This window comes from Pholis gunnellus, assembly GCF_910591455.1.
Source record: "Pholis gunnellus genome assembly, chromosome: 1".
Classification (NCBI taxonomy): Eukaryota; Metazoa; Chordata; class Actinopteri; order Perciformes; family Pholidae; genus Pholis; species Pholis gunnellus.
In genome coordinates, this window is record NC_136528.1 from 15,000,558 (window position 1) to 15,027,773 (window position 27,216).

Here is a 27,216-nt window from a genome sequence, read left to right on the forward strand (position 1 = left end):
TAAACCCAAATTTAACTGAGTTAAATATTCAACAAGAACTTCCATTTATTCCATTGTTTAGATGTAATACATCTATAATTCTTTTACCTGCAATTCATTATTTTTAACAGAGCTGTTGTTTTAAACAAACTGCTTGCATTTGCGTTAACAGTTTCTCCTAATTATCATAATAGTACAGTAGGACACTGAGACAATGGACCCATATTGTTGCACACAAAAGCAATCTGTGCCCTGGTGGTCTCATAGTTTGCCTCAAAAGAACATTAAAGTAACACCGCTTCATGATCAAATCAAGTTTGAACTGATTCTTTGTATTATAAAAGAAAATTCTAGTTTAGTTCACTTTTCTGTCATTTAGCCAAGTCTTCGCCAACTGTAGATCTCTCTATTGATAATACAGTATGCAGCCTCTTTACACAAAGGGCTTCTATTGATTATTGCCCCTCAGAACTTACTTGTGATAAGGGAAACTATGATGGACATGAGTCTAATGCAATTTAAATAAGCATCAAGGAGTAGTCTAGTGTAGGTCAGAAACTATTTTTCTAACATCTCAGGGCCATGCTGTTTATTTGTAACTTGTTGTCACCTAACTTGATCTCAGTTGAGTGCATTCCTTGCTCTCATATACCCTTAAATGAGAGAAAATGTTCTCCAATGCCCTAACAATGTAAATACACGTGTGAACTCCCTAGAAAATGAAATGGAAACATCAATGCCAGAAAACAGGACATTGGCAGTTTGCACAGTAATTATCTTGGGATTAAGGTGCAGTTTTTGGCCTGCACTAATCATTATTAAACAGTTTAGATTGATGTATTGTTTCCAATCAAGTCTATCGTCTATAGCGTAAGTCTTATGGTCAGTGTAATTTGAATTCAGTGTCAAGGCTTCAAATCAGTTGTCCTAATGCTGATAATATTCTTCTGTGCCCCACAACAGTATTTGTCATCGTCACCTTAGTTCCCCATATGTGCTGACTAATTTACAAATTAATTAAATAAAGCTGTTACAAACAATCCTCATACCCAGGTCTTCAAATTAAAGGTGCAAAATACGAGATTGGGGGTATTTTTATTGCCTCTCAACGGCTCTCAACATGGTGACGCCTGAGCCTGTGGCTCAGCTAACAGTGCTAACAGCACTAACAGTACAAACTACGGGAAGCGTGTTGACAGAAGTAACAGTTTTTACCTGAGGGGGAACCGGAGGGTGGGGGATACACATCCGCGACAACGCTGTCAGTTGGGAAAGCATTGTCAGTTGTAACCGCTGTGTGAGTGCAGGAAAAAGCGACGGCCGTTTGCTAGCCAGTGGGGCACGCTCACATGACCTAACATGCACTAAAAGTCAACAAAGCAAGGAGAAGCTTGGAACGCATCACACACAGAGGGAGAGCGACGTCAGTGTCTGCTCAGGTAGACATTACTCCATTATATCTTACCATAGCAAATAGTAATTTGCTGATATATTAATGCTCTGAATATCAAATGTTGCTCTTTTAAAACCCTTGTGTTGATAGCTTAATTGTAGCCATAATAGTTATTAACAATTAAAACATTCTCTGGATACTTGTAAACATTTGACAAGCAACAAAATGGTACAGCAGTTTATCTTCTGAATTAATGATATGAGAGGGTAATTAGGGGGGTTGATACTTCTCACGACACACTTACAATGACTTGACCAATTAGCAGTTGTTGTGACAGGTCTTCCAATGTTAATAACCCTAAATAATTTAGATATCTCAAAATCATCTGCACATTAGGAGACGATGCTAATGAAATAATGTTGTGCAGTGTGTAACAAGGAGCCTGTGAGAAGAAATGATTTGATTAGAGGCCACTCGGTGTTTATCGGTGTTATCATGGTGCAATATGTTTTGTACAGCTTCAAATCATTTAACATCATTTATAACATTTCAGTAAACTGAGAGCAGTTAAGGAAATACTAATTTTTATTTTTGCTATTTTCATTCAAATGACAACACCTGCATTTAGCAATAACTTCCTTCATATCAACTTCACAAAAGTGTCTGTAAACATTAAAGTGCAAAGAATTTGCTTGCCATTTTGGGCACATGTCTTTCATGCTACAAGCACTCCAAGCTAGTTTCATGTAAAGAATCCAGTCACTTGCCTTTTCATTTCAACCACACAAATATACCCTACTAATGTTTTTTGAACAAGTAAACAAAAATGCTATTCAATAACTACTGATGATGGTCCATTGTTTCAAATCAAACAAATAGGTGATAGAAAGGCATAGGTTAAAAAAAAAAGAAATTGGCTGTTTGTATAGTTAAACCAGTCTTCTGTACCCTGTAGCTGTTTGAACAAAGAACAGCATGGCTGATCGTAACACAAATTAAAAGAAACAAAATAACAAGAAAAATACAATAGAAAAGAAATCTCTTTAACTTCTTGAAATTCCAAGAACAGAGAACAGTGTCTTGGTTTGCAACACGGTTCAGAATTAAAGTTTTTGTTCAGTATAGGCTTGAATGGCCCCTTGCTGGTTTTAATTCATTTAAAGTTCAGTGCATTTAGGACCTATTCAAAGTGAGAATTCCTGATGAACAATGTGTACCAGAACACATTAGCCCGCCCGCCCTTACTGGGATGTTATAGTCTTTGTTGTGCTATATCAGGGAATTTCTGATTTCAAAAATCCATCAAAGAGGAACATGGGAAGTTGGACATTATGGCAAAGGGCCTAAGAGTTCTTATTGTCATTTCTACTATTGGCTTCTGAACACGTGAAGTTAAGGAGCATCAGTGTTAGCTCGAAGCTAATGCTCAAGCTTCCTCTGGATGGGCTAAGATTGGAATTACACAGCGACAGAAAAATAAAAATGTTTAATCGTATGTGCTTCTCATGAGCTTTGACCTGCCACAAGATTTCAGATATATGCCAAACAAGGTGGCAGTAAAAGAAAGGAAAATACTTCTGTTTCTGTGTAAATGCAGCTTATGAATCAGGCATGTGCCCCAGAGGTGTGTCAGCTGGTCCCAGGAGCCGGTACTTCTCCTCCAGGGATGGCTCAGTGCTGCTGCTCTGCAGGTGGATCAGTGGCTTGGTCTGCAACAGCACACAACCCCTTCCCCTGCCTCGTCTCTCCTCTTGGTTTCTGCGGTTGAAGATGTTTATTCTGTTGTCCAGCTCAGGGCTGGCCTTTTCTGAGCCAGTAGGACTGGGAAGCTTAAGGTTGACAGGGTCCACTACCAGGCCCTTTTGAGCAAGGCAGGAGTCCTCGGAGAGGGAGGAGAGTAGCTCCTGCACCACCATGCTGGGGTCCCTGCAGGGGTCCTGGCCAGAGTAGGATGGAGGACAGCAGCGATGGGTGCCGTAGCTCAGACTGAGGTCCTGAGCTGTGCTGCTGCTGCAGTCTGTCATAGATGAACCCGGGGTGTGGCTACTCAGGCTGAGTGGGCGAGCCGTCAGGCTACCACTGGACCGTGATATGCTGGTTGAGGCGTCACTGACCACGCTGCCCACCCGCTCCATTGCAAGCATCGGGTTTGACTGAATGGAATTTGGATTGTTGGGGAGGTGAACATCGATGGCAGCCATGGTGATAACCCGGGGACCCAAGCCAGAAGCTCCAGCATCTTGAAGGATATTGCATACATTTAGAAAAAGTAAAACCACATAGGTAAAACAAAAAAGCTCTTTACTTAAAACACAACAAGTGCATCAGGCCCTGTGTCCAAATAGCACCATTTTCTGGCAGAAAAGCTGCCACAGGACGCTGGGTAGCGGTTGGGGAAGAATTTTAAAAAAATCCTGGCTCTCAGAAAAAGGCTCCATTTGGAGACATGTCCTAATATTGTACTTTCTGTAAGTCATATCGCCAAAACATTCAAATGAATGGATTGTTCAATTACATTATACAAAAGCCACCATAAGCACAGAATTAAGATTTCCGCCTCTCCACATATTCTGTGTCAAAATATATGATAATAACCTGCATCAGCCAAATCTATGACCAAACCTATGACGTTTTGTCCGATGACCTTTTACTTGACATCGCTATAACCACCCAAAAATACTTTTAAGTCACTGCTTTAATTACTGTAATTTTATTTACATGTAAATGGAGAAGTATATATAAAAGTCATAGTGTTCATAGTCACTTACCACTGCTTGCTTCACTGTAGTATTGGCTGATGTAGTTGTTCATGTCATCACGCACAACTGGATCTGAGTTAATAATGAAAAGATATATAAATTAATTGCCATTATTAATGGTTGTGAATAACAACAACCAAATATGGTGTTATAGTGGCTGCTTTTTGTTAAATATAATCCAAAATAAAAAGCATATATCTTCCTGTTACATGTTTTATTGTTTAAATACAAAAACTGCATTCATATAATTACAGTAACAAGGATGTGTATGTGTATTATCCCTATTACTATTTCTACTTTTTAATAATTCTCTGGCTGCATCCATTCGTGAATGTGATTCCTTACTCATCATCTGGTCAAACTCATACCACCATAAAACAGGCTTGTATCAAGATGATTTAATTTTATACATCACAAATCTTTTATTTCTTTTCTATTTGGCCATAATCTGATTACTAAATACAACTAAACACTTTGTGCACAAATAATTTGATTGACTTATTCAAATTTGAAAAAATGTGCAGCATCTACAATCGTAAAATATTCACTGCGTGGAAAACATGTGAGATTCCCTCCCTCCATACATCTCCATACATCTGATTCCTCCTTTTCGTCTTCGCTACCCCTCCATGACATAAGACTGATACATCTACACGATAAAAGTCATGTGTTGTTGTGTTTGCTCTTGTCTGTCCAAAGATATGCATACTATGCCAAATATGCATGTTATCACTGTTATTACAGTTTTTTTCATTGTCATCACAGTTTTAATAAACATGTCTAGTTGTTGAAATTTTGGATCATGCATAAAGAAATACAAGAAATGGATCAAATACTGTTTGGACTTAAATAAATATTATTATATTTAACATTAGCACAGAATAGACCATGGATTGCAAGTGTATTACAGGAAATGACCAGTCAAATTATAGTTTAATATAATGTGGCTGACTCATACTGCTAATACGCTGTGTGGCAGAAAATACATTTGGATTTCATACCTTTTTGTCTGCAGGTCTGTTTCAGTGTTAACCACCCAAAGTAGTGCAAATGGAAAATATCTCTTATGTTTACAACATAATATTGACAGAGATGACTTCTGCCCCAGGCCACAGGTACTTCATTGTCAAGTGGTCAGGATCAAGCACTGCTACACTGTGCATTAGCTGCACCCTAGTGCACCAGAAATAAACTGGGACAGGGTGGGGTTGGTTTCAGAGATGAGAGGAATGGGGGGAAATAAAAAAGAGAGAGAGTGGGAGCTCTTTGTTCAGGCACAGATCCCTCCAGTCTAGCAGGCCTCAATGTGCGTGGTGAATGGCTGTGATCTGCTATGCTCCTCTGTTCGCTTGATTGGTCTTGAGCTCACTGTCCACTGGCTGAGTGCGAACCCAGAGTACCCTGAGTGCTAGCCCCTGTCCCCTGGGACATGCTGCAGACTCTGATGGGTAATTTCATTTATTTTTCAGTCTAAAATATTAATCCTTGAGCCACCCCTGGAGAGGAGGCATTGCACTCACTAAAACAAGACTGAGACAATCACTCCACAATTAATAACACATGAGTTTTAAGAAAAAAGAATGGGCTGTCCAGCATACATAAAAAGGCTCTGCCCTTCTTTCTGTGACAGTCAAGATACTGGGCTGTCATCTTTCTCTGTAAAAAGAGAGGTGACATGCTGTGGTGCTTTTAGTTCAAATCTCAACTATAATTTTGATGGGTGAGGTATCAGTTCTACATCACGGGTGACGTGGTGTAAGAGGAAGATTAGCAACCACTGCAATGAATGTTGATACAGATAAAGTGAACAGGCAACAGGGGAGTAAATATAGACAGTGCAGGCAGTGTGGTAGCACTGCGGCCAGCGGGGTGGGGGTCTTCAGAGAGAGCTATTCCCAATACAAGAGGCCTTTTCACCGCAGCCATTTTGACATGTCACTGCAGGGTAAACACAGGTGTAATTAATAACATTAATTATGGCCCAAGGTGGGCCAAGGTCCTGGTATCCCACTGTGCATGCTGGCTCAATGCAATGTCTGTGACATACTAAATAGAATGGGACCATAATTCATTTCACAAATTACAGCTGTGTTTACCCAGTTATGACATGTAAAATGGCTGCTGTGATACAGGGCCTATGGCAATGTCTGTCTGTGCAGACATTCATGGTTCCCAAAGGATGAAGACTTTGGACATTCCCTGAATTTAACTCTTGAGCCATCAGCAGGCTGACATTTGTAGTTTGTGAGGGAAATGTCTCAATAACTATTGGATGGATTGCCATTAAATTTGGCAAAGATGTTCATAACCCTCTTAAGATGAATTACAATAACTTTGGCGATGCTCTGACTTTTCATCTAGTGACATCATCGATTTGGTTTGACTTGCAATATTAATGACATTTCCATCAGCCTCAGCTGCACTCATGGTGCTAATTAGCAAACGTTGGCATGGCAACACTCTAAATAACGATGATGAACATGGCAAACATTACACCTGCTAAAGATCTGCATGTTAGCAATGTCATGAGAATGTTACCATTTAGCTCAAAGCACTGATGTAGTCAATAGCTTGGCTACAATCCTCTCTCAGTATCTGAGAGAAAACTCCTGGCTCATTGATTAACACTGATTGTCACTGGATGTTCTTAAAATCTACATGGTTTGATACTTTAAGGCAGCAAAACCCTTAATAATCTCCTGTGACATTCATTCTTATGACGGCCACTGCCTTGATGAGAGTTCTAGATAGTTTGATGGTATCATGCGAGTGAGTGTCAGAGAAGCCCATTGAGCGCGCGCAATATTGAGCAATACACATAAACGTGGCTTGATTTGAGTTGACCTGACATGACTTGAGCCCTGTGGCCAAAGTGCTCATCCCAGTGACCATGTTTCTGTAAAAAGCCCCACTTGTTTCTGAGAGCCAGATTTCCCACTATGCCCTTGGGGTAATATTTTGTGGCCGCCGTGGAGGCTCCCGGTGCCCTATTGTGGTTTGCAGGTGAAGGGGAACAGATGTTGACAGGAGCCCACTCTCCCCAAACAAGGCACAATGCACAGAGCACTCTGTACCTGAAATAGTGGTCTGGGATAGCTAGGTCGGCCTCGCCACGAAGGGGGGCGGTAAGAGAGATAGTTGGGGCACGACAGAAGCCCATGCAAGCTGACGTAGTGTCAGAGAACATGCTTGTTTTCTCCAAGATTCACCAGATCCTAAAAGCTTTTTTGCCCTCATATTGATCTCGGAGCGCCTGCGGGCAGATGGGTGTTGTGGGCGAACACAGAGGGGCTAAGAGCCTGGCCTGGAAGATGCTCCAGGGCTACTGCTTCAGATTAACTCTACACTGCTTTGGCATCCAGTTCACCTGATGTTACACTGTTAGAGACTTTTTGTTCCACATAATTATGTACATACTTTATGCGGCAACTCTCTTCTAGTTTGTCATGCTGCTTTTTCAAGCAAACACGGCACCTGGCATGGTGTATATTCAAATAAGTTATATTTTCAATGCCACGGGCTTTTGTCTTAGATGTATTCATTTTCTGTTTGTGAGATATTGTGTTAAACTACTGCATTAACCTCACTGCAGAATTTTAACAGAAGGGATTATAGATTACATTTGTTATAATTCAACTGTATAGTAAGTGCTTTTTCATGCTTTTTCCCACAATATAGTTGACAAAACCCTTATCACTTTACATTTAGCTTATCTAGCACTCCAGTCCCTAAAAACTCAGCTTTAGAGACCATACTGTACCTGCACTGACATGAGGCTCCCTGGGGTTTCTCTGGCCGCCCTCATCGTCAGACTCCCCGGGAGTCAAGCCTTCTACAACCTGAAAACTCCTGCCCTGTTTGCCCCATACATGATGGATCTGCATGGCTGCTTCACGTTCTGCCGCAAGGTCCAGGTCCTGCTGGGCCAGATGGGCCCTGAGCTGTCTGATCTCAAACTGGAGACGGTTGTGGTGTATGCAAAGAAAAAGAGACGGAAAGCAGCAGGTTAGTGAATGTAGAGATGGAATGTAAAAAGGATGAGTGATGAGGACAGCGATGGAAAAAAATATGGGTAAGGGAATAGAGAAAAGACAGAAGAGAGAGAGAACAAGGGAGAATGGAGTGACAAAGTAAAAGTAACATACTCTCGGCCTGTGACACCATCCCAGGCACACATAGACAAACAAAGCTTGTCTAGAGGTGATTTAATCATGAGCTGTTTTCAGCATTAACCCAAGTGCATTATCTAATTATGTGTTGGGTAAACTGTAAGCTTCACTGATTTACAGCTGCGGTGTCCATCTGTATTGATTTCAGCTGTTTTAGCTTAGAGAATACATGCAACCCACTGACAAGAAAACATTTCAGCAGCAAATTTAGTAAAAGGGAGGGAATACAAAATAAAGAAAACACATTGAGGCAACAAATCATACATGCACAGGGTATTTATTATTCTTGTTCCAACTGAAAGATACATTCTTAGTATACCTTCAAATGAATCACTTATAATCATATATGAACCCATAGGATAAGGTATCACCTAAAGTGTACACTAAAGTAGTGAATACAAAACTATTGCCTTTATATATGAGGAGCAATTTGATAAACATTATTTTTTAAAGGATCTGACCATTTCCTTTTTAATTTATTTTATCTATTTATTATATATGTCCGGTCTCGGACCTGAACTTAGATGGTCAATTGAAAGTTAAGTCTTTATCAATATTTATTGTAGTCTGCATTTTGTCATATGGGATCATCATAGTAAAATGGGTGGGAAGACTGGACCTATTTGTAAGGTATTGCTGCCCTCTTCTGGTGGTAAATGAACTGACAGTGTATTGTGGGCTTACGATGCCTTAACCATTTACTGTGTCAGCGTTCTTAACTGGATGGAGATATGACTATAAATGAACTATCCATTGACTATACAGCAGAGAGTGACAGACTTCTACAATTGAATTAGAATGCTTTCACTATTGGCATGAAATATAACATACAGTAATTGTATAAGACTACGGCTAAGTTTAAAGTTGCATTCTTCTAAGTCACTGTCATTTCTACCATCTTGCAAAATGGAGGCTGTGGATCCATTCCAATAGTGGACAGATTTCAAAGTAGGAAAAAGTGTGGAATAGCCAATAGAAAACTTTCAGCAACATGATCCACTTCACCCTTCTCTAACCATATATCGTACAAAATACCATAGTGTATACAGTATATCATAAACATTTATGTATGTATGTTGTTTGAATTTCATAGTATAAAATGTCATAAAAAATGACTTGGTGTAGGATGTCATCAATATGCCATGCAATATATATCACAGAATAATGTGCCACAAGAATGTGGTCGTAAGATATGTCATTAGAAATGTCATATTATAGTAAATCATAAAAAAATTCCAAAACATAATGAATCATAAATATTTCATAAAATACGTACATCGTAAAAATGTTATAGTAAAGTAGGTCATAAAGAAACTGCAGTGGCCGGTAGCTCTCATGAATTTTGCTACATTTTTGTTTTAATTTGTCTTTTTGTGTTCATTACTGGAGCATGTACGGTCCTTGACAGAGTCATCAACATCAGAGAAGGAAGCGAAGGGATTGGATTAAGTGCAGCAGGGTTTGACTCAAGCACTGCCCACGGCATCTTCAAACCACCCAGCCAGACCAGCCAGACCAAATGCCACCTAAAGACGAGTCTACCGCCCCAGGAGGAGAGCCGAGATGGAAGCTAAGCTAACCCAGCTAAGACTTAAGGCTTTCTGCTACCCAGTCTTCTCCTGGCTAGTGTCCGGTTGGAGGAAGATAAAATGGATGAAGGAAGACTTCAGGCTAACACAGCAATGGGTCGTCAGTGAATGTTGTGCCTACATCTTTTCAGAGACCATTGACCATTGTTTTGTTGCTGCTGTTTAAATTCATCCTGATGTTTTTGTTTGGTCATGTTTTTATTGTGTAGCAAATGGGCTACAACTGCATTTCATTGTATAACATAATGACAATACATTTTCCTTAAATTCTTGAATGATATGACTTCATATCGCAAAATATTGCTACATGCACAACTTCTGTCTCAGTCTTCAAGCAGCACCATGTCATGGTATGGGTGTGTGTTTTGAATGAGGACCCATATACTGTTTTGAGTGGATGTGAGTAGTGATTTATCCTGGCTGTAAGGTTACAGAAAAAAGGTGTTTTGGTACTCACAGCCTGTTCCTGGCAGATCTGAGTGAGACGCTCCAGCTGCTCCTCTCTCACAGCCTTGGTCTTCTCACACTGCTGAATATCCAATTCCATCTCAACTTTGACTTGTAGCACATAAGCTAACATGGAAGAGAGAGAGAGAGAGAGAGAGAGAGAGAGAGAGAGAGAGAGAGAGAGAGAGAGAGAGAGAGAGAGAGTTTTAAAAAATCTATATTTTTTAGACTTTCTTAGCTAGACAGCTGCTGGAGGTATTTATGGTCAAATACATCAAGCACATCATGGTCAAAGGTCAGTATGAGTTGACCATGTGTCCTTTGCTCCATATGTGTCTGTCATCAGACATGCAAACCTCATTAATTACTGGTTGCCAGTAACCCTATACCTGTACTGAATGAATTTTGCAAGGTGCTGAAAATGTTCCACAGGAATCTGGTTTCATGCTGACTTGACGGTGTGATAAGGTTTTAGTATATGTTCAGCCCATATTGACCTTAAACATCCCATTCCACCGGATCAGAAATGTATTAGTTAACATCTGCTGTATACAATATCTGCATGAATTAAAGTCACTGTCCTGGAAGCGTCTTCAGATAATGGAGCAGTGGTGGTGTCAATGGGATACAAGATGTGAACTCAGTGGTTGAATTTTCAAAACTGATTTTCAAAATGATCTGTGCTTATCAGTTTAATAAAATAAAAAAAACATGAAGAAAAATGGACGATATATGTATAATACAAAAAGCTGATTCTTATTTGTTGTTTTAGTTACTTTGAGAGTCTCTTAGTTAGCAGCTCATTTGCAGATTCTCCCAATTTTTATCTTAACTTTTGTTGCAGGACCGCTAATTTACGCAAAACAAAGTAATCATGTCTTTTTGTAGCAGTACACACATTTGGATGTATGTGACATACTGTAAAATCCAGTAAAAATAAGTTTAACTAAACTGCTCCTTTTCAAAGAAAAAGCAGTAAAATCAACAAATACAATGAGCCTTATAAAAAATGGACATGAAGACATTTACCTCAAATGATGCACAAACGCTAGGCTACTTTGTGTAGCAATATGGACATCTTTCTAGTTTCTAGCGACCTGAGCTTCATCTTCTTCCCACCGAAGTGTTGCACTGAAGTGTTGCCAGCATACTTTGGCCAGCCTTGAATCAGTCTTGCTACAAAACTGCAACTGACTGGTTGTTTATTGATTTATCTTATTTTTGATATATTTATAAAATTATTCTTGGTAAAGTATAGTGTTGGAAATATAATGTGCTGAGACTAATGCATCACACATTATTACATCTTGATCAATAAGTAACTCCACCTCTTACAATCTTACTGCACATTTTTTCAGGATGGGTGGTTGTACCTAAAAAAAGGATAGTGAGGGTAAATTTGAATACCTGTTGTCATCACAGGTGGCAGACAGTTGGTACCTCACACCTCTTTGTGATCACATTTGTCAGCCAGGTACATGATATCACACGTGGTAATACTGTGTATCCTGATGGGGATTGTAACTCTGGGCTACATACGGAGGTGAAACATAATCCTGTTATTATATCTCTGTCATTTTTTTTGTGATTGTGGATCTGAACTATCACGAGATTCAACTGCCGGCTTTGTCAAAAAACAAGGAGGAGAATGAAACTGCCTTTCTGGTACTGAGGGGGGGGGGGGGGGGGGGGGGGTAGAGCAAAGCACACAGCCATCACCACATGCTCCTTGCACCTATTTATAGTCATGTTGGCACACACACACTTTGCAAAAGTGGGGACATCAGATGGGGTCAGTCCAGTCAGAATTTAAAAAGGCATGAATTTTGGATTATCTTATCTCATGTGTGTGTGTGTGTGTGTGTGTGTGTGTGTGTGTGTGTGTGTGTGTGTGTGTGTGTGTGTGTGTGTGTGTGTGTATTACAGCATTACGTACTGCTGCTGGCAGCACATGTATAATAGTGTAATTCACACCACGACTTTACTGAAGCAAACACATGGCCCTGCTCCACTCTCTCCTCTCACCTGGAGTCAAGTGTTTCACTGCTCACACAAACCTGACACTTACATTATACAACCAACCTACAAAACTCTATTCTGTTTATTGTCTCAGGAACATTTCTCATAATTTGGTGACTTTGGTGAGATGGCTGTAAAGCCATTACTACATCGAGCAAAATCATTATCTTTCATTGTCTTTGTATGTATTATAAAATGATCAGGAAGACATTAAACATTTCAATATTTCAGAGGTTGATATCTCCCATCTGACATATAACTTTGCTAATAAATTCTGCTTTCTAGTCCTTACAAATTCTGCTGCTGTTCACTCCTCAGTATTTCCACTCCCATCGGACTGACACAAACATTGCCACTTCATACGTCAAGCTAATTCTGCAAGAAACTCAATCCCTCTCCTATGATAACCGAGCCAGTCCCTCAGCTGTACGTTTATTGGTTTCAGTGTGATTTTTATCCTCTGAGGTGTGTTGCCGCCTGCCTAACAAGGAAACTCAATCACTCACAGATATCAAACCCAACAGGTTGAGGTGTGAGGCAGGAAAATCACGAGTTCATTCCCTGGAAACCAACACAACGGCTGCATGTTAAGAAGCAGGAAACATGCTCCTGCTGAATGTGCTTCACCCGAGTAAATCAATGTTGTTGAAAGCTGTATTGTATTGATTACTGACATGATTAATCGTATCATTGTGATGTGTCCCTTTTAGTTCAATATATTTGATCCATTAAAACAATGTACTGATGTATTCTTAAGATTCTGGACTAAAGACATCCCGAAATCAATCAAGACAGAAACGTCCATTTAAGACCGTATAGTATATAAAAACAATTAAAACAAGCTAAGCTAGTAGTTTCACACTGTTTTCCAGTGTTTGTGCTAAGCTAACCAGCTGCTGGCTGTAGCCTTATCTATCTCCTCCAGAAAGCAAATGAGCATATTTCTTAAAATGTCAAACTATTGCTATGAGGGGAAGTATTTCGGGAAAACAGCCCTTTACTCGTCCATTGTCTCACTGGACATGAACAAACTGCACACTGAGTTCCTGTGTGTTTTGTGTGCAGCTGATCCTGTATGCAGTCAGAGGCCCGTGGTGAGGGTGACCTCTGAACAGATATCGAACCGATCTGCATTAGCATAAGGGAGAACAACCACTATATTCATTATGGCCTCTCTGAATCTACTTAACCATCCCCTTACAATCAATACAAGTTAGTAGCAGAGTGGCAGCAATTTACTATGAGGGATGATCAATAGTTATATTGCTCTGAATAGTAAATCATTTGAATAATCACGGAGAGAATGGGGTCATTTACCTCTTTCATTTTATTTGGATATGTATGCATCTGTGTAATACTTTTGACTTAATAAAGATTGAGTATTTCCTTGAGTTGCTGCACAAAATGAGCCTCTTAATAACACACTTTGATGGACACAAGCTTTGTGCCTGCCTCACCGTCAATGATCCTCTTGACCCTCCAGATGCGTAGAGTGATGATGAGGCTGATGGCATCCCAGGGGCTGCTGGGCCCGTTGGCCACCGTGGAGGCCACCATGGGGGCCAGGGACAGCACGATGACAGCACCATCAAACACCTGAGAGGTCGCACACACAGGGCCGTACAAAATTCAAATATGTGCAAATGTTGTTGTGTGTGTAAAGTGTATTTCTCAAAATGCTGAACTACATCTATGTAGGAACAAGTGGCAAAATTAAAAATAATATTGAACACTGACAAAAATGGAAACCTGGTCATCAAGACTTGCCAATAAACACACAACGACAGCACTAACCTCAACTTTGTTCTCTATGTAGTCCCAGATCCCGAGCACGACAATTCTGAAGACAGTCTAAGACAGACAGAGAGAGATAAATAAAAGCATTAAAATAGATTGGTGAGGGAGTAGATGATACACATTAAAAGCTCTTGTGATATTCTTAGTCTTTTGAGTTGTCATCACATCCAACACCCTTTGTCAAGATGTGTGAACATAGACTAGAAACTGAGAAGAGGCCTGTGCAGTACAGTTTTGCTCTTCAAATATATTTTTTGTCCAAATAGAATAATAACTAGGCTAGAATGCTATATGTGAATTTAGTAGCACAAAATATAACTATTTGATTAGTGTAAAATGTGTTGCAGCTACAAAATAGTCAATACATGCACACAAACAGAACAATATAACTGATTTGCCTGTGAAACATCCGAGGAACATCTCAAAGAACATTGAAAAACCACCCTTTTACAAGCACTTATAGCTAACTATTTGATATCTGGGGCAAATATGTTCCCTGATCTTGATATTTGACCTACAGAAGAACATCACAATACAATCTCCTATCAAATGTTACATTGTGCTTTTAAAATGCTATTGGTTGTGGGACTCTTTGTTGAGCAGGATCATTGATTTATACTCCAATTAGTATGTGGTGTCATGCTAATCCATCATCCAGAGTGTATGTTGGACAACAGTGCTGGTGTCAAATGAAAAGTTTCAGGGACCCCACCCACATGTTTGAATCCTGTTTTCCGATTGGTTCAGAGGGGCCGGCTGGTGATAAGCTACATCTATCCAACACCATTCCCAGATGACTCTTCTTCTGTGATGTCAGTGGGCGAGGTGTTTGGCTGGATCGTATCACTGTAACCCCATCCCTACTGCTCATTAAGCTCAGCTTTAATTATTGCTCCTAGTGGCTCACTGGTAATTAATGTTTGGTTTAGGGCGTTGGGGCTGAGGCTGTCAGGGTAATTGGTTTGCACTGGAGTGGAGGCCTGTGGGCCAAATTCTACCCTCTCCATTTTGTTTTTCACAATGCTAGAGTGATGATAAGACACGATCTTATCAAACAATTGCTAACATTTTATTAAGACTAATTAAAATTATGGTTTACACAACATACCAGCCCAGCCATCCAGCCTCAAGGTAGTATTTCTGAAGCTAAAGCTGAATCCTGAGAAGACGATAGACTAGAAGTAGGAAACTAAATGGCAGCTACCTACTCCAGTTCCCTTAGGCCTGTACCTGGTTTGTACTGCTATAGATAGGATATAATCTAGTTAAATAAAGTTTAGTTTGGTTTAATTCAATAACTAATTAAAAATAAATGTGATATGTCACTTTAAATATCAGGGTTTCTGTGCCCATGAAGGACTTCTGTGACCATATAACATTCAAGGGACCAAGAGCAAGGAGGTTGCAAACTAACAGGCTAACGTGATAACTAAAGGATGACTAAGAGATTTGTAGTAACGCTGGTACCAGAAATATGGCTTTATGGACAACAATAGATTGTCTTACCTCTGAAAAGAAGAGTGACAAGATGATAAGGCTGATCCAGTGGATAATGCTGGCGAATTGGAAAGCATTGGAAACTTTTGAAAGAAGAAACGTGGACAGATGTTAACCTGCAAAGTTCTAAAGAGGAGCACACAATAAACAATACAAGGAAGCAAGGTGTTCCTATATCTACGAGGTGAGCAAATTAAGTCTAAATTCCTTTAAGTATCTTAGCTCATATCATACAAAAGCATGTGTCTTACCATTCAAGAAGGTTTAGCACAAAGAAAAAAACAAAAACATTTCTGCTTGAATTAATTTTGAACTTTTACCCATATCACGCCTCAAGCTGCTCTTCTAGAAAACTAGAAATGCTGCTCCTCTCCTTCTGTCCATCAGCATTTCTAGTTTTTTCCATATCTCAGGGCCCATCTATGAATCCACAAAGCCACCCTGTATCTACCCATGTCCTACGCCTCTAATCTCTCTGTGCACTCCCTCCCGCCCTGTTGCCCACTCCACTGTTTATCTTGCAGGAGTGGCAACAGACAAAGCACCGGATTACAGCAGATCTGAAGTGACTAGAGTCCTGCAGTCCCCGCAGCGAGACTCAGGTATCATCAGAGCTGGATGCTGGCCAGTAATCGATAAGGACGAGTGCCTGCTGCTATATTGACAAGAGACTTGGTTCATTATCACCTTTCTCCATCTCTCTCCATCACAACCATTTACCATCCAGCCCCACCAGCTCCTCCGTGACTGGCAAGACTGCACACGCAGAAGTGATGGAAAGAGGGGACACTAAATGCATACACATGACTATTTAAGAATAAATCACATGACTGTTGATTTCTACAACACTTACAAGTAGATCTCCAGACTTGAATCTTTGTAAATTGTACTGTCAATAGACTGTAGTGAAATAAAATGAGAAACAAAATCTGAAGTCTAACTCATGTAAATTATTTGAGTTTCTCATTGTTAAAGTCCACAGTGTGTTACTGTCACAGTATTCAGTACAATAATCCATATACTGTCAAATTCACAGACACACTCACACACTCACAACATAAAGCCTGTGATGGAAGAAGTATACTAACAAATCATTAGACTTCAAAGCCAAAAAGGTTGGAACCCCACTTGCTTAATATTAACAGTATATTGTATTATATTAGGTTATCATATTTATATTACATAGTTTTTCAGTAAAAACATTTATCTGGAACGTCACTAGTACAGCTATAGTTGTAAAATAAATAAACAGCACAATATTTTCCTCTGAATTTTGAAACCAGCACCTTTTTACTGTGATGTGCTCTTCCCTATATCTTATTATGTCAATCATGACAAGGGATTACCTCAAAGCCATGATTTAAAGACTGTACCAGTGTAGCTACAGCAAATGATAGGAGTAATAAGAATAATTACACACATTTTATATTAATTAGCTAGCTTAGATCTCTTAATTGTTGGAATGCTTTTAAGCTTCCTCATACTTTCAGCTACAGACACCATTTCAACTTTAAAATACTGAGAAAATCTTAAGCTACTATTGTATGTTATAATCTTTTTGATATCTTTTTAACTTTTTGAACTGTCCCATTTTAACTTTTATGATTTTTTCGGTCCTTTTCTGCCTTTATAATGGGTGTGTATTGCGCAGCAGAACAGGCTGCTGGCACACAGGTGTTCGTGATTAAGGTAATCAGCAATATTGATAAACACACAGACTCACAGACACACGCGCACATACACTTCTCTCCCTCTATCTCTCTCTCTCTCTGTCTCTCTCATTCAGTCATTCAGGTCTTGGATACTTTTAGAGGACCCCCCCACACACACACTTATTCTAATGCAACTAATACTTCTACTGCTTATAATACTTCTACTACAACTACAACTTCTACTACTACTACAACAAATATCACTACTGCTGACATTTTTTAAGCCACAGAAACCATTCAAATATTAAAATGTTCAGCTCTTTCAGGAGAGGAGTGATATGACTTTTCATATTTGTAATCTGTAAACTTTGAATTATTAAGCTTTTTGCAATCTTTTTTGAATGGGATCTCTATGAAGAAAATCTTCAAATCCTCTTAAACTTCTTCAACTTCCTCATACTTTCAGCTACTGACATTTTTTAAGCCACAGAAACCATTCAAATATTAAAATATTCAGCTCTTTCAGGAGAGGAGTGATGCTGACATTTCATATTTGTAATCTTTAAACTTTTTGAATTATTAAGCTTTTTGCAATTTTTTTTTAATTGGATTTCTATTTTCAGCAATGTTTTTGCAATTCATTTCAGCTTTCAGCATTCCAACGCATTTTCAGCAGGAAATGCATTTTTTAGTCTGACCCTGTTGGCCAGTAGGTCACAGTGCAGGAAAAGTATCAGTAGAGTTAATAAAGTTTCAGTTAAACACTCAAGGACACTAAAGCATTGAACTCCCCACTGCTCAAGTGGAGCAACTCCTCTATATGTTGCACTGGATGGCTCCCAGGTGTTTTATGAACATCGCACAGTCTATGCTCCAGTGTCGCTGGAGAAGAATATGCATGCTCAGCAAACCTCCCCCTTGAGAATAAAGGTTTAAATAGGAGATATAAATAAGTAGCCATGCACGCTATTTACATTGTAGGAGTTTGGTGTCTATCAGCAGCTCCAAAGACAGGAAGAGCACCACCAGGATGACACAGGCCACCAGGATACAGTTGAAGCCAGCGCTGAGCAGACAGACTTGCCACAGGGCCACCCGGCGACCGCAACAGGGCTTCAGCCAGTTGGACCTAAAGACAGTGAACAGAAACAGGTTTTTTTTAATATGTTAAGAAGATTTGTATCAGTATGGCTTATTCTATTGTATTTCTAGACTTCGTAATATTCAAAAGAATAAAAATGTACAACATGTTATAAGGGTAAGCTGGGCTCAAACCCCTGATTAAGCTAATACTTCATCTTTCACGGCCAGAAATTAAATTATTTGAAGTCAATGTTGCCTTCAGACAAAGTATGACCAATGTGAATATATTGAGTGACACGCTAAGATGTGACACCCGAATAATTAATAATATTCCGACATGCTTAAACTGACATTGGATAAATCTATACTTTCATTGATTCCCAGTGCAATGCTGAACAATATCTCAGTGGTTGCATCTTGATATTTGAACTCCCTGACATGGCCAACAGAGGGTGGTAGTGTACACTTATGAAAGGTGATGTCTGTTTAATTCAAGTAAAGTTTGTTGCTGATGGCCAGAGCAAAGGAAGTGTGGTCAGAGACAGCATTGACAGAGAGAGGGACAGTGAAGCTCTGTGAACTAGTGACTCAACCAGCAGCTGTAGGAGTGACTGGAATATTGATGGACTCCTTTTTACATGGCAATGAAGGGAGTCACTGTAGAGGATGCTGCTTAGAGGGCAGGATTTCACGCTCAGCAAAATCAGTGGCCGTTGATATGCATTTTAACTTTAATGCACATCTACATATCAATGTGAGCATTTTAATTTATTTTATCTATGAAATATGTGTTTTCAATTAAACATCATCAAACACATTAACTAACAATCCCCTGACTGCCTTTAATATGCTCCAGAGAAAATAGTAGATTACCTTTTTAAGACTTGAAAAAACTAAATCTAAATTTGCCAGGTACTGTAAGAATCCAGCATTTAGGCCATTAAAGTGTCTGGCAAGATGACTCAGTACTATTTAGAAATAGTGGCTAGTCTTACAGACCAGCCACTACAATGGCTGACAGTAGGAGATGAGAGAAACCATGCCTCTCACCGGCTCTCCAGCTGGAGTGGAAAGTTGGCTCTGCCGGCTACCTTTCCCTTCTCCCCATGCACTGGCATTGAGGAGACAGACGTTGGCAGAGCATTTCTCTCCTCTGATCATGTCTTCATTCCTTGGCGTGGCGCTTATATGAGCTGCAACGGTGGCAAAATGGCTCCATTTTGTCACTGTGACAAAACTGACTATGCTGCACTCATTACAGAGGAATCTGGATAATTTATCCATTAAAATACCAGTTATAGCCGATTAAACCACATCACGTTCTCACTATCTGCTGGATGAAGATGTGCTCTACCTTTGAAACTCTTTTTTACAAGCGTCTATCATCAACTCCAGTTTCAGAGTACTGGAATGTAACAAATTATTCCATAATAAAAGTCCTACTTTTATATATTGGCTGTTTAACTAGTACATCTCTCTAGTTCACCTCCTCGTTTCTGACATATTAACTTCTGCTCAGTCAGTGAAAGAGGCCACACATGTCATTTTTTAATTGTGTGGCTCTTTGGCTATTTGATCAAAGTGAACGGTGGACTTTTCACACAAGCTCTACAACAGATCAACAGTCAAAGTTTAATCTCTAACCTGTTTTAGGAATTCGTCTGACTCTAATACCAGACATTTCTGAAGACATATGATATCGCTGAAGAATAAAGAGTTCAAACATCCTTATGATTTTCTCCGAGAGAAACAAATTAATGTCATAATGCGGGAAATGTATTTAGCTGCTGTTGAGTTGATCACTGCATTGGTTTATTTAGAGGAACGTATTTATTCGTTCAAGGCTGGCTTGGGCAGAGCCACGAGCCTGTAAACAATGCACAGCTAATCTAATAAAGGCGTAATCATGCTGATAGCAATCATCTTCTTGGCTTTGGGTGGGGTAGCACTAATGTGCGACTTCCAGATGGTGCAGAATCTGCTCCACCAGAGTCTTGGCGAGACTCTGTGGATGCCAGGTATCATGCCATCCTGCGAGCCAGCCTATATATACATACATACGCATATAAAAGAAAATATTAAATCAGTAAATTCATATATATAATGTGTAATTTAATACAGTGTATTAATAACCAAGAAGAGACAAAAAGAACAACAGCTAAACTCAGAATCAGACTCCATTGCATAAACCTACATAACATACAAAGCTCAACTTTAGAGTGATGCTGGTCAGAGGGTCTTTGCAATTGTATCTTGCCAAGACATATGAGCAAGGACCAAATGACCACACAACTACAATAATTTTAACCAAAAATGAACTACTCAGTGTCAAGTCACATATTCTCAGTATTAATTTCAATAATACATGCAGCAGTTTATTTCTCATGCATACCAGCCACACCCAACAGAATATGCTTCCAAACTTAACTACAAATCAAGCAAACACAAGCTGCTATATTGCATCACTGATTTGCCCCAAGAAAAGTCAGCTGATGAGATGTGAGGCAATTGTGAAAACTATGAAATCTATTGTTCAACCACAGAAAATCTGGCAATGAGAAAACAACTCAATAATAATTGTAGGTAACAATGTAAGAGCATTTCATATTTAATTACACTAATGCAATAAAAGGGAGACTTGGATTATTACGTTTGTTCATAGGAACATTAAACACAAAATATAGTTTTATTTTTTTTCCATTTAAAACAAGAATTGAGTGAATGATGTCCTTCAGCTCTGCATCCCTTTCCATTCAAATATTCACTAACTGCTGCTGATCTGTTACCCCAGAGCAGTTGGAAGGTGGTGCCCCGCTGAAGGCCACCTTCAGACAGTAGTTGACGGTGAGGAGAGTAACTCATTCACTCTTTCCACCCACATCGTCCATGAAACATCGGGGATTTGCACCAGTCAATTTCCTGTAATAACATTCTCTCACCTTTATGGATTTATGGATTTGTGGCAGCACACAGCATATTATTTCACAACATATCTTATCTCAGATCTGATTGTGTGAACCTGATCAAATAAATAAAATAAAACTATGCGAATAGTAGCCAGTTTTGGGTAATAAACATCGAAAGAAAAAAATGTAATCTGTGCATTTTAGTCATTAAACTAAACTAAACATTAAACTGGCTCAAACAACCTCCATTTCCAGAGGTTATAGGTTTAGCAAACTTCAACCATATGATCAGATAGTCCATCAAAGTGCATCTTATGTCAAATGATTTCACGCTTCATTCAACTGCTGCAGGGAAGCAAAAAAAAAAAAGAGAAAATTACCCGAACAATAAAACTCCATGAGTGGGAGTAAAGTAGTAAAAGTGAAAGTAAAGACTCTTTTCACAAACTTTATCAGGGTACATTCTCCTCACTCTTTAACGGCTCTAGGAATCATGTCACAGTGCAGCCAATCACAATAAAGACCACTGAATAAAATACTTAAAGTCCACTTTGGGGATCATTTTACAATTACCTTCCATACCCCCAAAATCTCTTCTGGTTGCCTGGCAACCTCACGGTGACAACGAGACGGCAGTACGTTACTGCTCCGGGCCAATAAATATTCCAGCGCATATATGTTTACAGTGAGCTTTGGAGGTGCTGGCAGGCAGATCTATTTTTATCTCTGGAAAGAGCCAGCTATGTCCCCCGGTTTCTGGTCTTTACGCTAAGCTAAGCTAATGGGCCACTGGCTGTAGCATCATATTTAGCAAAAAGAGGTGTATCGATCGTCTCATCAAAGTGTTTTCCCCAGATGTCAAACTAATCCTTTAAATCCTTGTGTTTCACTACTGAGTGAGGCATAATCCAAAAAACATCCAGTAGTAATTCTACTAAAACTAAAGCTAATCTCAACATACAGCATGTCTTAAGACTCCACACATGCTTGAAAAAGGTTTTGTCTGTGGTTAAAAGGGAAAAAGTACAATTCCCACCAAAAGTCTACTAGAACTGCCAACAGGTCAAATGTACTCGCAGCTGCTTTTCGATTGTTTGTTTTAATAAAACATTCAAGTCCCCAAGTCTTTAATTTTTCCTAAACTTGTGTCATGTGTGTCATCCCTGTGTTTTCAAAATGTTTAAAGATGAAGCCAGATTAATACATTTTTTAAATGCCCATTTATAAAATTGACCCCTTTAGAGAATGCATTTTCCGTTTTGCAGATTTACATCCTAATGTTGCTATGGCAATCCCTTTACTGTGCGTAACAGAGCTACATCATAAGTCATAGGCGAACCTTCACTATGGGCAAGAGAAAGAGAAAAGTGAATGTACATCAGGCATTAGACTTGCTCAATGAGAAGAGTCTAATGGGGAGGATTCAGGACTGAGCGATGTGTCCTGATGAATGTGACTGTTGTAGTGAGTAGCATGAAGGGTCTACAACTATAGCATTTAGTTATGCATCCCGGTGTTGTAGGATGATAAATAAATGAACCTTGTAGTTTGAAAATCAATGCATTCCAACAGCAAGTACATTTTACCCGTTGGCAGTTTGAAAGAGTGCCTCGCTTGTTCATGAGGCATCGGAAGGCAGCATCTTGGCCAAGATCAAATCTATCATCGAAGGATATTTTAATGAGTCAACACGGCAATAAACCTGTTGGTTACAATCTGTCCAGAATTTATAACAGGTCTTCGTACAGGCTACCGCGGAAGCCAAAACGTCACACATACACACACACACACAGTTGAATAAGGGATGCGAGTTCACAGGAAGTGCAAAGACTCTGCTTTGATACGATAGACAAATAGGCTAAATTCAGTAAATGTGTGTGTCCTTACTTCATGTCATGCCAAAACTAGCCCAGCCCAGAGGGGACGCAGTCAGACGCTGCTGGTGACACATGCGGTATATTAATGAGTCTTATTAAAGCAACAGAGCAGTAGCAAATGTTGTTTCTCTGACCCGCTCAGCCCTGACGGCCTGACAGAACCACCTGGCTCAAGTCACTGGTAGACAAGCACATACAGTGGACAAGGTCACCTCTTAACTGCTAGTTTTCAAACTCACTGTGGCTTCATGGATTTTCACATCGACATTTTTTACCAACCTCATATTGATTTACCAAAAAAAAATTTAGTCAAATTAAAAGACTTTTTGGACATTTGGACATGGAGTTCATGGTCTTTCTTCATTTGCTCTGACTCCGCATTTCTATCTTTATCTCTCCTGCTTTCTCTATATTGGTGTGTGTTGAGCTGGTTGATATAGCTGTCACTGTTTCACACTGCCAGTGAGATTGAGTGGAGCTGGACAGGGAAACAGAGGAGGGAGATTAAATCAGGAAAAGTAATCGATACCAGCATGTTGAGTGAGCTACCAAACACTGGGACAGTCAGCCTCACAGCACCTGATGGTCTCATTAGATAAAGTACTCCACCACAGTGGAGGGGGTTGTATTGCTCTAACACTAATTCATCCTTAGCCTAATAACCAGCAATAAAGAATAAGTAATTTCACTCAAGTAGTGTAAGTTAAATTTTAAGTGTTCCTCACTGGGAAATGTTATGCTCTATTTCTAATGCTCACAATCTTTCTCCGTTTTACCAGCAACTCCAGGAAAATTGGAGAAATGCACTTTGGTACAGTTTCTTGACATGATATTATGATCAGCACTTTTCTTTGGCTCTGGAATGTTGACAGTTGAATGCCTGTTTAAGATGAAAAACCTTTTTTACCTACACTCTGTACCAGAGTTGTATTAGGAATTATAGTTCCCTTAGCAGCTTCTTAATTAATTGTTTAAAGGAAAGTCCACTGAAGCACCTGGACGAAACCCGCAGACACTGGAAAACACGTCTTTACACAGAAAAGCCCCAGCCGGCCAGATTCAAACACATTACCTTCATTTTGTTCTTCAAGCTGTAGTGCACAGATAAAAAAGTTAATATGAAGTTAATATCCTAGAATTTGTAAAGGGTTATGGAAGTTATGGATATAAATATATTTTCAAATACTCAAGCCCACCTGCACTTTCACTGTGTGAATGTATGTATGTATATATAAACTGTCACTATATCCCAACTACTGTCGGGATATAGTGACAGTTTGAGCAAAACTGACCACTAAAGGTCAAATAGTGACTCAATGCAACCTTAGAAAAATGAATCTTGGCATGCTAACTGAACTTATCACGCTTTGTTATGTTAGTCACATATCAGCAGAAACAGAAAAGCATTGGATACCCTCAGGGCATCTGTCGATGTATTGTATGTAAGAGAAAAACGTTCTGTGAAGTCATTTAATGAGTTGTGTTGCACTCCACATTGACCTCACAGCACATACTATTTAAATTACTAAACAGAAACAAATTATTTTCTGCATACATTAGTAGTATAATCACAAAATACAAAAAAAACACATCATGAATGTGGGTATAGATTATTACCCTTCAGTTTTAGTTTTTTCTTTTTTACTGATCAGCAGTAAGTAAACACAACCTCTTGTTCGTTTGTGCCAAACCAGAACCTCCTACAGGCTTCAAGGAACCAGGCCCAGAGTTTGTCGATGTAAAATCATTGTATTTACAGCCAAACAACATGCTGTCACGAAGCACTTCAGTACTCATGGAATTTATGTTAAAAAGGAAACAAGACAAGTGACACGGGCAAGAAGACCCTCCTCTTCCTGGCGGAAGGATTCAAAGTGTCGTTTCAAGCTACATCACAGTCTGCTAATGGCAAATCCAGCCTCACCTGACAAAGCAGACACCAGACAGGCAGCATCCTATCTTCCCGTAGAAAATAATGCGTCTCCAGCAGACTTCACATTTCAACAACCAATGCACACACTCACAAACACACACACACACACACACACACACACACACACACACACACACACACATATGCTTTATGCTAAAGCAAGCATGAGGAGCACCAACTAAGCATAAAATACATGCTGAGTTTCCCTGATGCTGTCAGATTGCAGGTAATTAATTTTACATTTGAAAGGTTCCCCATTACCAATGCCTGTGCACCATTGATCACAACACATCAGCATTGAAGAGGCAAGTCCCAACACTCCTGCAGCACTTTCAGCGGAAACAGAACCAAAGGAATAAATGACTGATTGTGGAGTCAAGATATACAGTAAATCTCTGAGGTACTGACTTCTGCTCAGAGATAGAGCAGCTTTTGTTTTTTTAACTTTCACTCTGGCAATAACTAAAAAGAAACATGACAAGTGAAATATTACAATATAGCGTTTACCCTTTTACATCAGTATTGTCAGACAAGCATATTATTTATTCAAATTGTTCATTTGTTTGTGTGTGACAGTTACATAACAGCTTCTTAGTTTCAGTCCTAGTCATGCGATAGTTTCTTGTTAGAAACTCAAAGAGATGCACAATGACCAGAAAGATAACCAAAATGACCACATGGAAAAAATATATATATGTGTATATATAGCCACATGTAATGTTACATACATAATACAAGAAATACATGATTCAGATTACATTAACCTGCAACTAGAGGCTTACATTTGATGTGAGCTCTTCCTTCAGTGCACACGAGGAACACAATGAACAAGGGCAACTGGTGTTCAGCTTTTCCTCACAGTCCTGTGGGAACGCTGGGGAAAGACTCATTTGTATGTTGCAAGGGGACAGGAAGGTCAGTGTGTGCGTGTGTGTATTCTGTATTCTATGCTTGTATACCATATATGTGTGCATTCACATGTGCGCAGCCAATCAGAGTCGGCCTAGATCGGTATACGGTTACTATAGACTGCAGTTAGCTAGAGATCTCAGCTGAAGTGACAGTTGATCTGAAAGAGAAGGTGTTGTGGAGCTCATTTAAGATGCATCAGCAAATAAAACACAACTGTATTTTGACTTCATGGATGAGGAAGGCTAATAAGACTGTACGTGGTGCTTTCACAACAAGACGATCAAATATAAGCGAACAATTTGATTGGGCTATATGATAACAAGGTGTACACAGTGTTTATGGATCATTATCATTATCAATATTATTACTACTATTATTATTGTTGTTATATCAGCTTTGAGCCCAACAAATAAGTGCAGTTAAACCCCATCTTCACCCTCAAACTTGCTGGACTAAGATATGTTTTTATGTGTTTTTTGATGACTGACCTTTTGAACCTACAACACCCACATTGTGTTACTATTTGTGTTTAAGGAGATCCTGGGGGGTTAGAATTAATGTTGTTCTTACCCAGATAAATTATCTTTTAATAAAGAGCTAAAGAAAAACAGATTACACCATCAAGGCCATCAAGCTCCAGTAATGGGTTTTTGCTCTGGCACTTGATCCCTGTCTGTTATTAGCAAGAAAAGCAATGTCACACTGTGAATGTTAGCCACTCTGCCACCAGTCTGCACCTGTGATTTGAGGATAGGGGTTAACTGACTTGAGTTGTGCATGTATTTCTTTGTGACCATTATCATATTATCAATACGGCAAATAGTGCAGCCTGTGGACAGCGAAAGTGGTGCAACGGATAAAAAATCATTTAAATTGCTCTGATGTCAGTGTAAACCACCAAAAATTCGAAATGTTATCCTTTTTACTTTGTTTGTCATTTTCATAGAAACACACAATTCAATTTTTGCATACGATTGTATTTTTATTGATTGAAACCAATCTTGTCATTTTTTGTTTTAATTTATAATCTGCTTAGAGGTTTTGTAAACTTGTCATAATACCCTCTCTAATATCTATTTAGGTTGAATATCTATGAATGGTCCGTTACACCACCAGCGAACATAGAAAGATGTGTAAAACTTGGCACAGCTTAAGTCAGGACAGACAAAATACAAAACAGATTACTGGATAGGCGAAGTGTTAA

General features: G+C 39.3%; 1 protein-coding gene across 1 annotated transcript in view; it reads right to left on the bottom strand.

Annotated features, from left to right (window-relative positions):
- Positions 1 to 2,970: 2,970 nt before the first annotated feature.
- Positions 2,971 to 27,216, bottom strand: part of LOC306696969 (transmembrane protein 266-like) — a gene marked incomplete at both ends in the record, with an annotated part of 33,521 nt that continues 9,275 nt past the window's right edge. Inside the window, 8 exons of the mRNA XM_079160705.1 lie at positions 2,971 to 3,611; positions 4,141 to 4,203; positions 7,892 to 8,087; positions 10,347 to 10,462; positions 13,813 to 13,951; positions 14,150 to 14,206; positions 15,659 to 15,732; positions 18,276 to 18,430. Of these exons, the coding sequence (XP_079016831.1) occupies positions 2,971 to 3,611; positions 4,141 to 4,203; positions 7,892 to 8,087; positions 10,347 to 10,462; positions 13,813 to 13,951; positions 14,150 to 14,206; positions 15,659 to 15,732; positions 18,276 to 18,430 (1,441 nt within the window). The remainder of the gene's footprint in view (positions 3,612 to 4,140; positions 4,204 to 7,891; positions 8,088 to 10,346; positions 10,463 to 13,812; positions 13,952 to 14,149; positions 14,207 to 15,658; positions 15,733 to 18,275; positions 18,431 to 27,216) is intronic.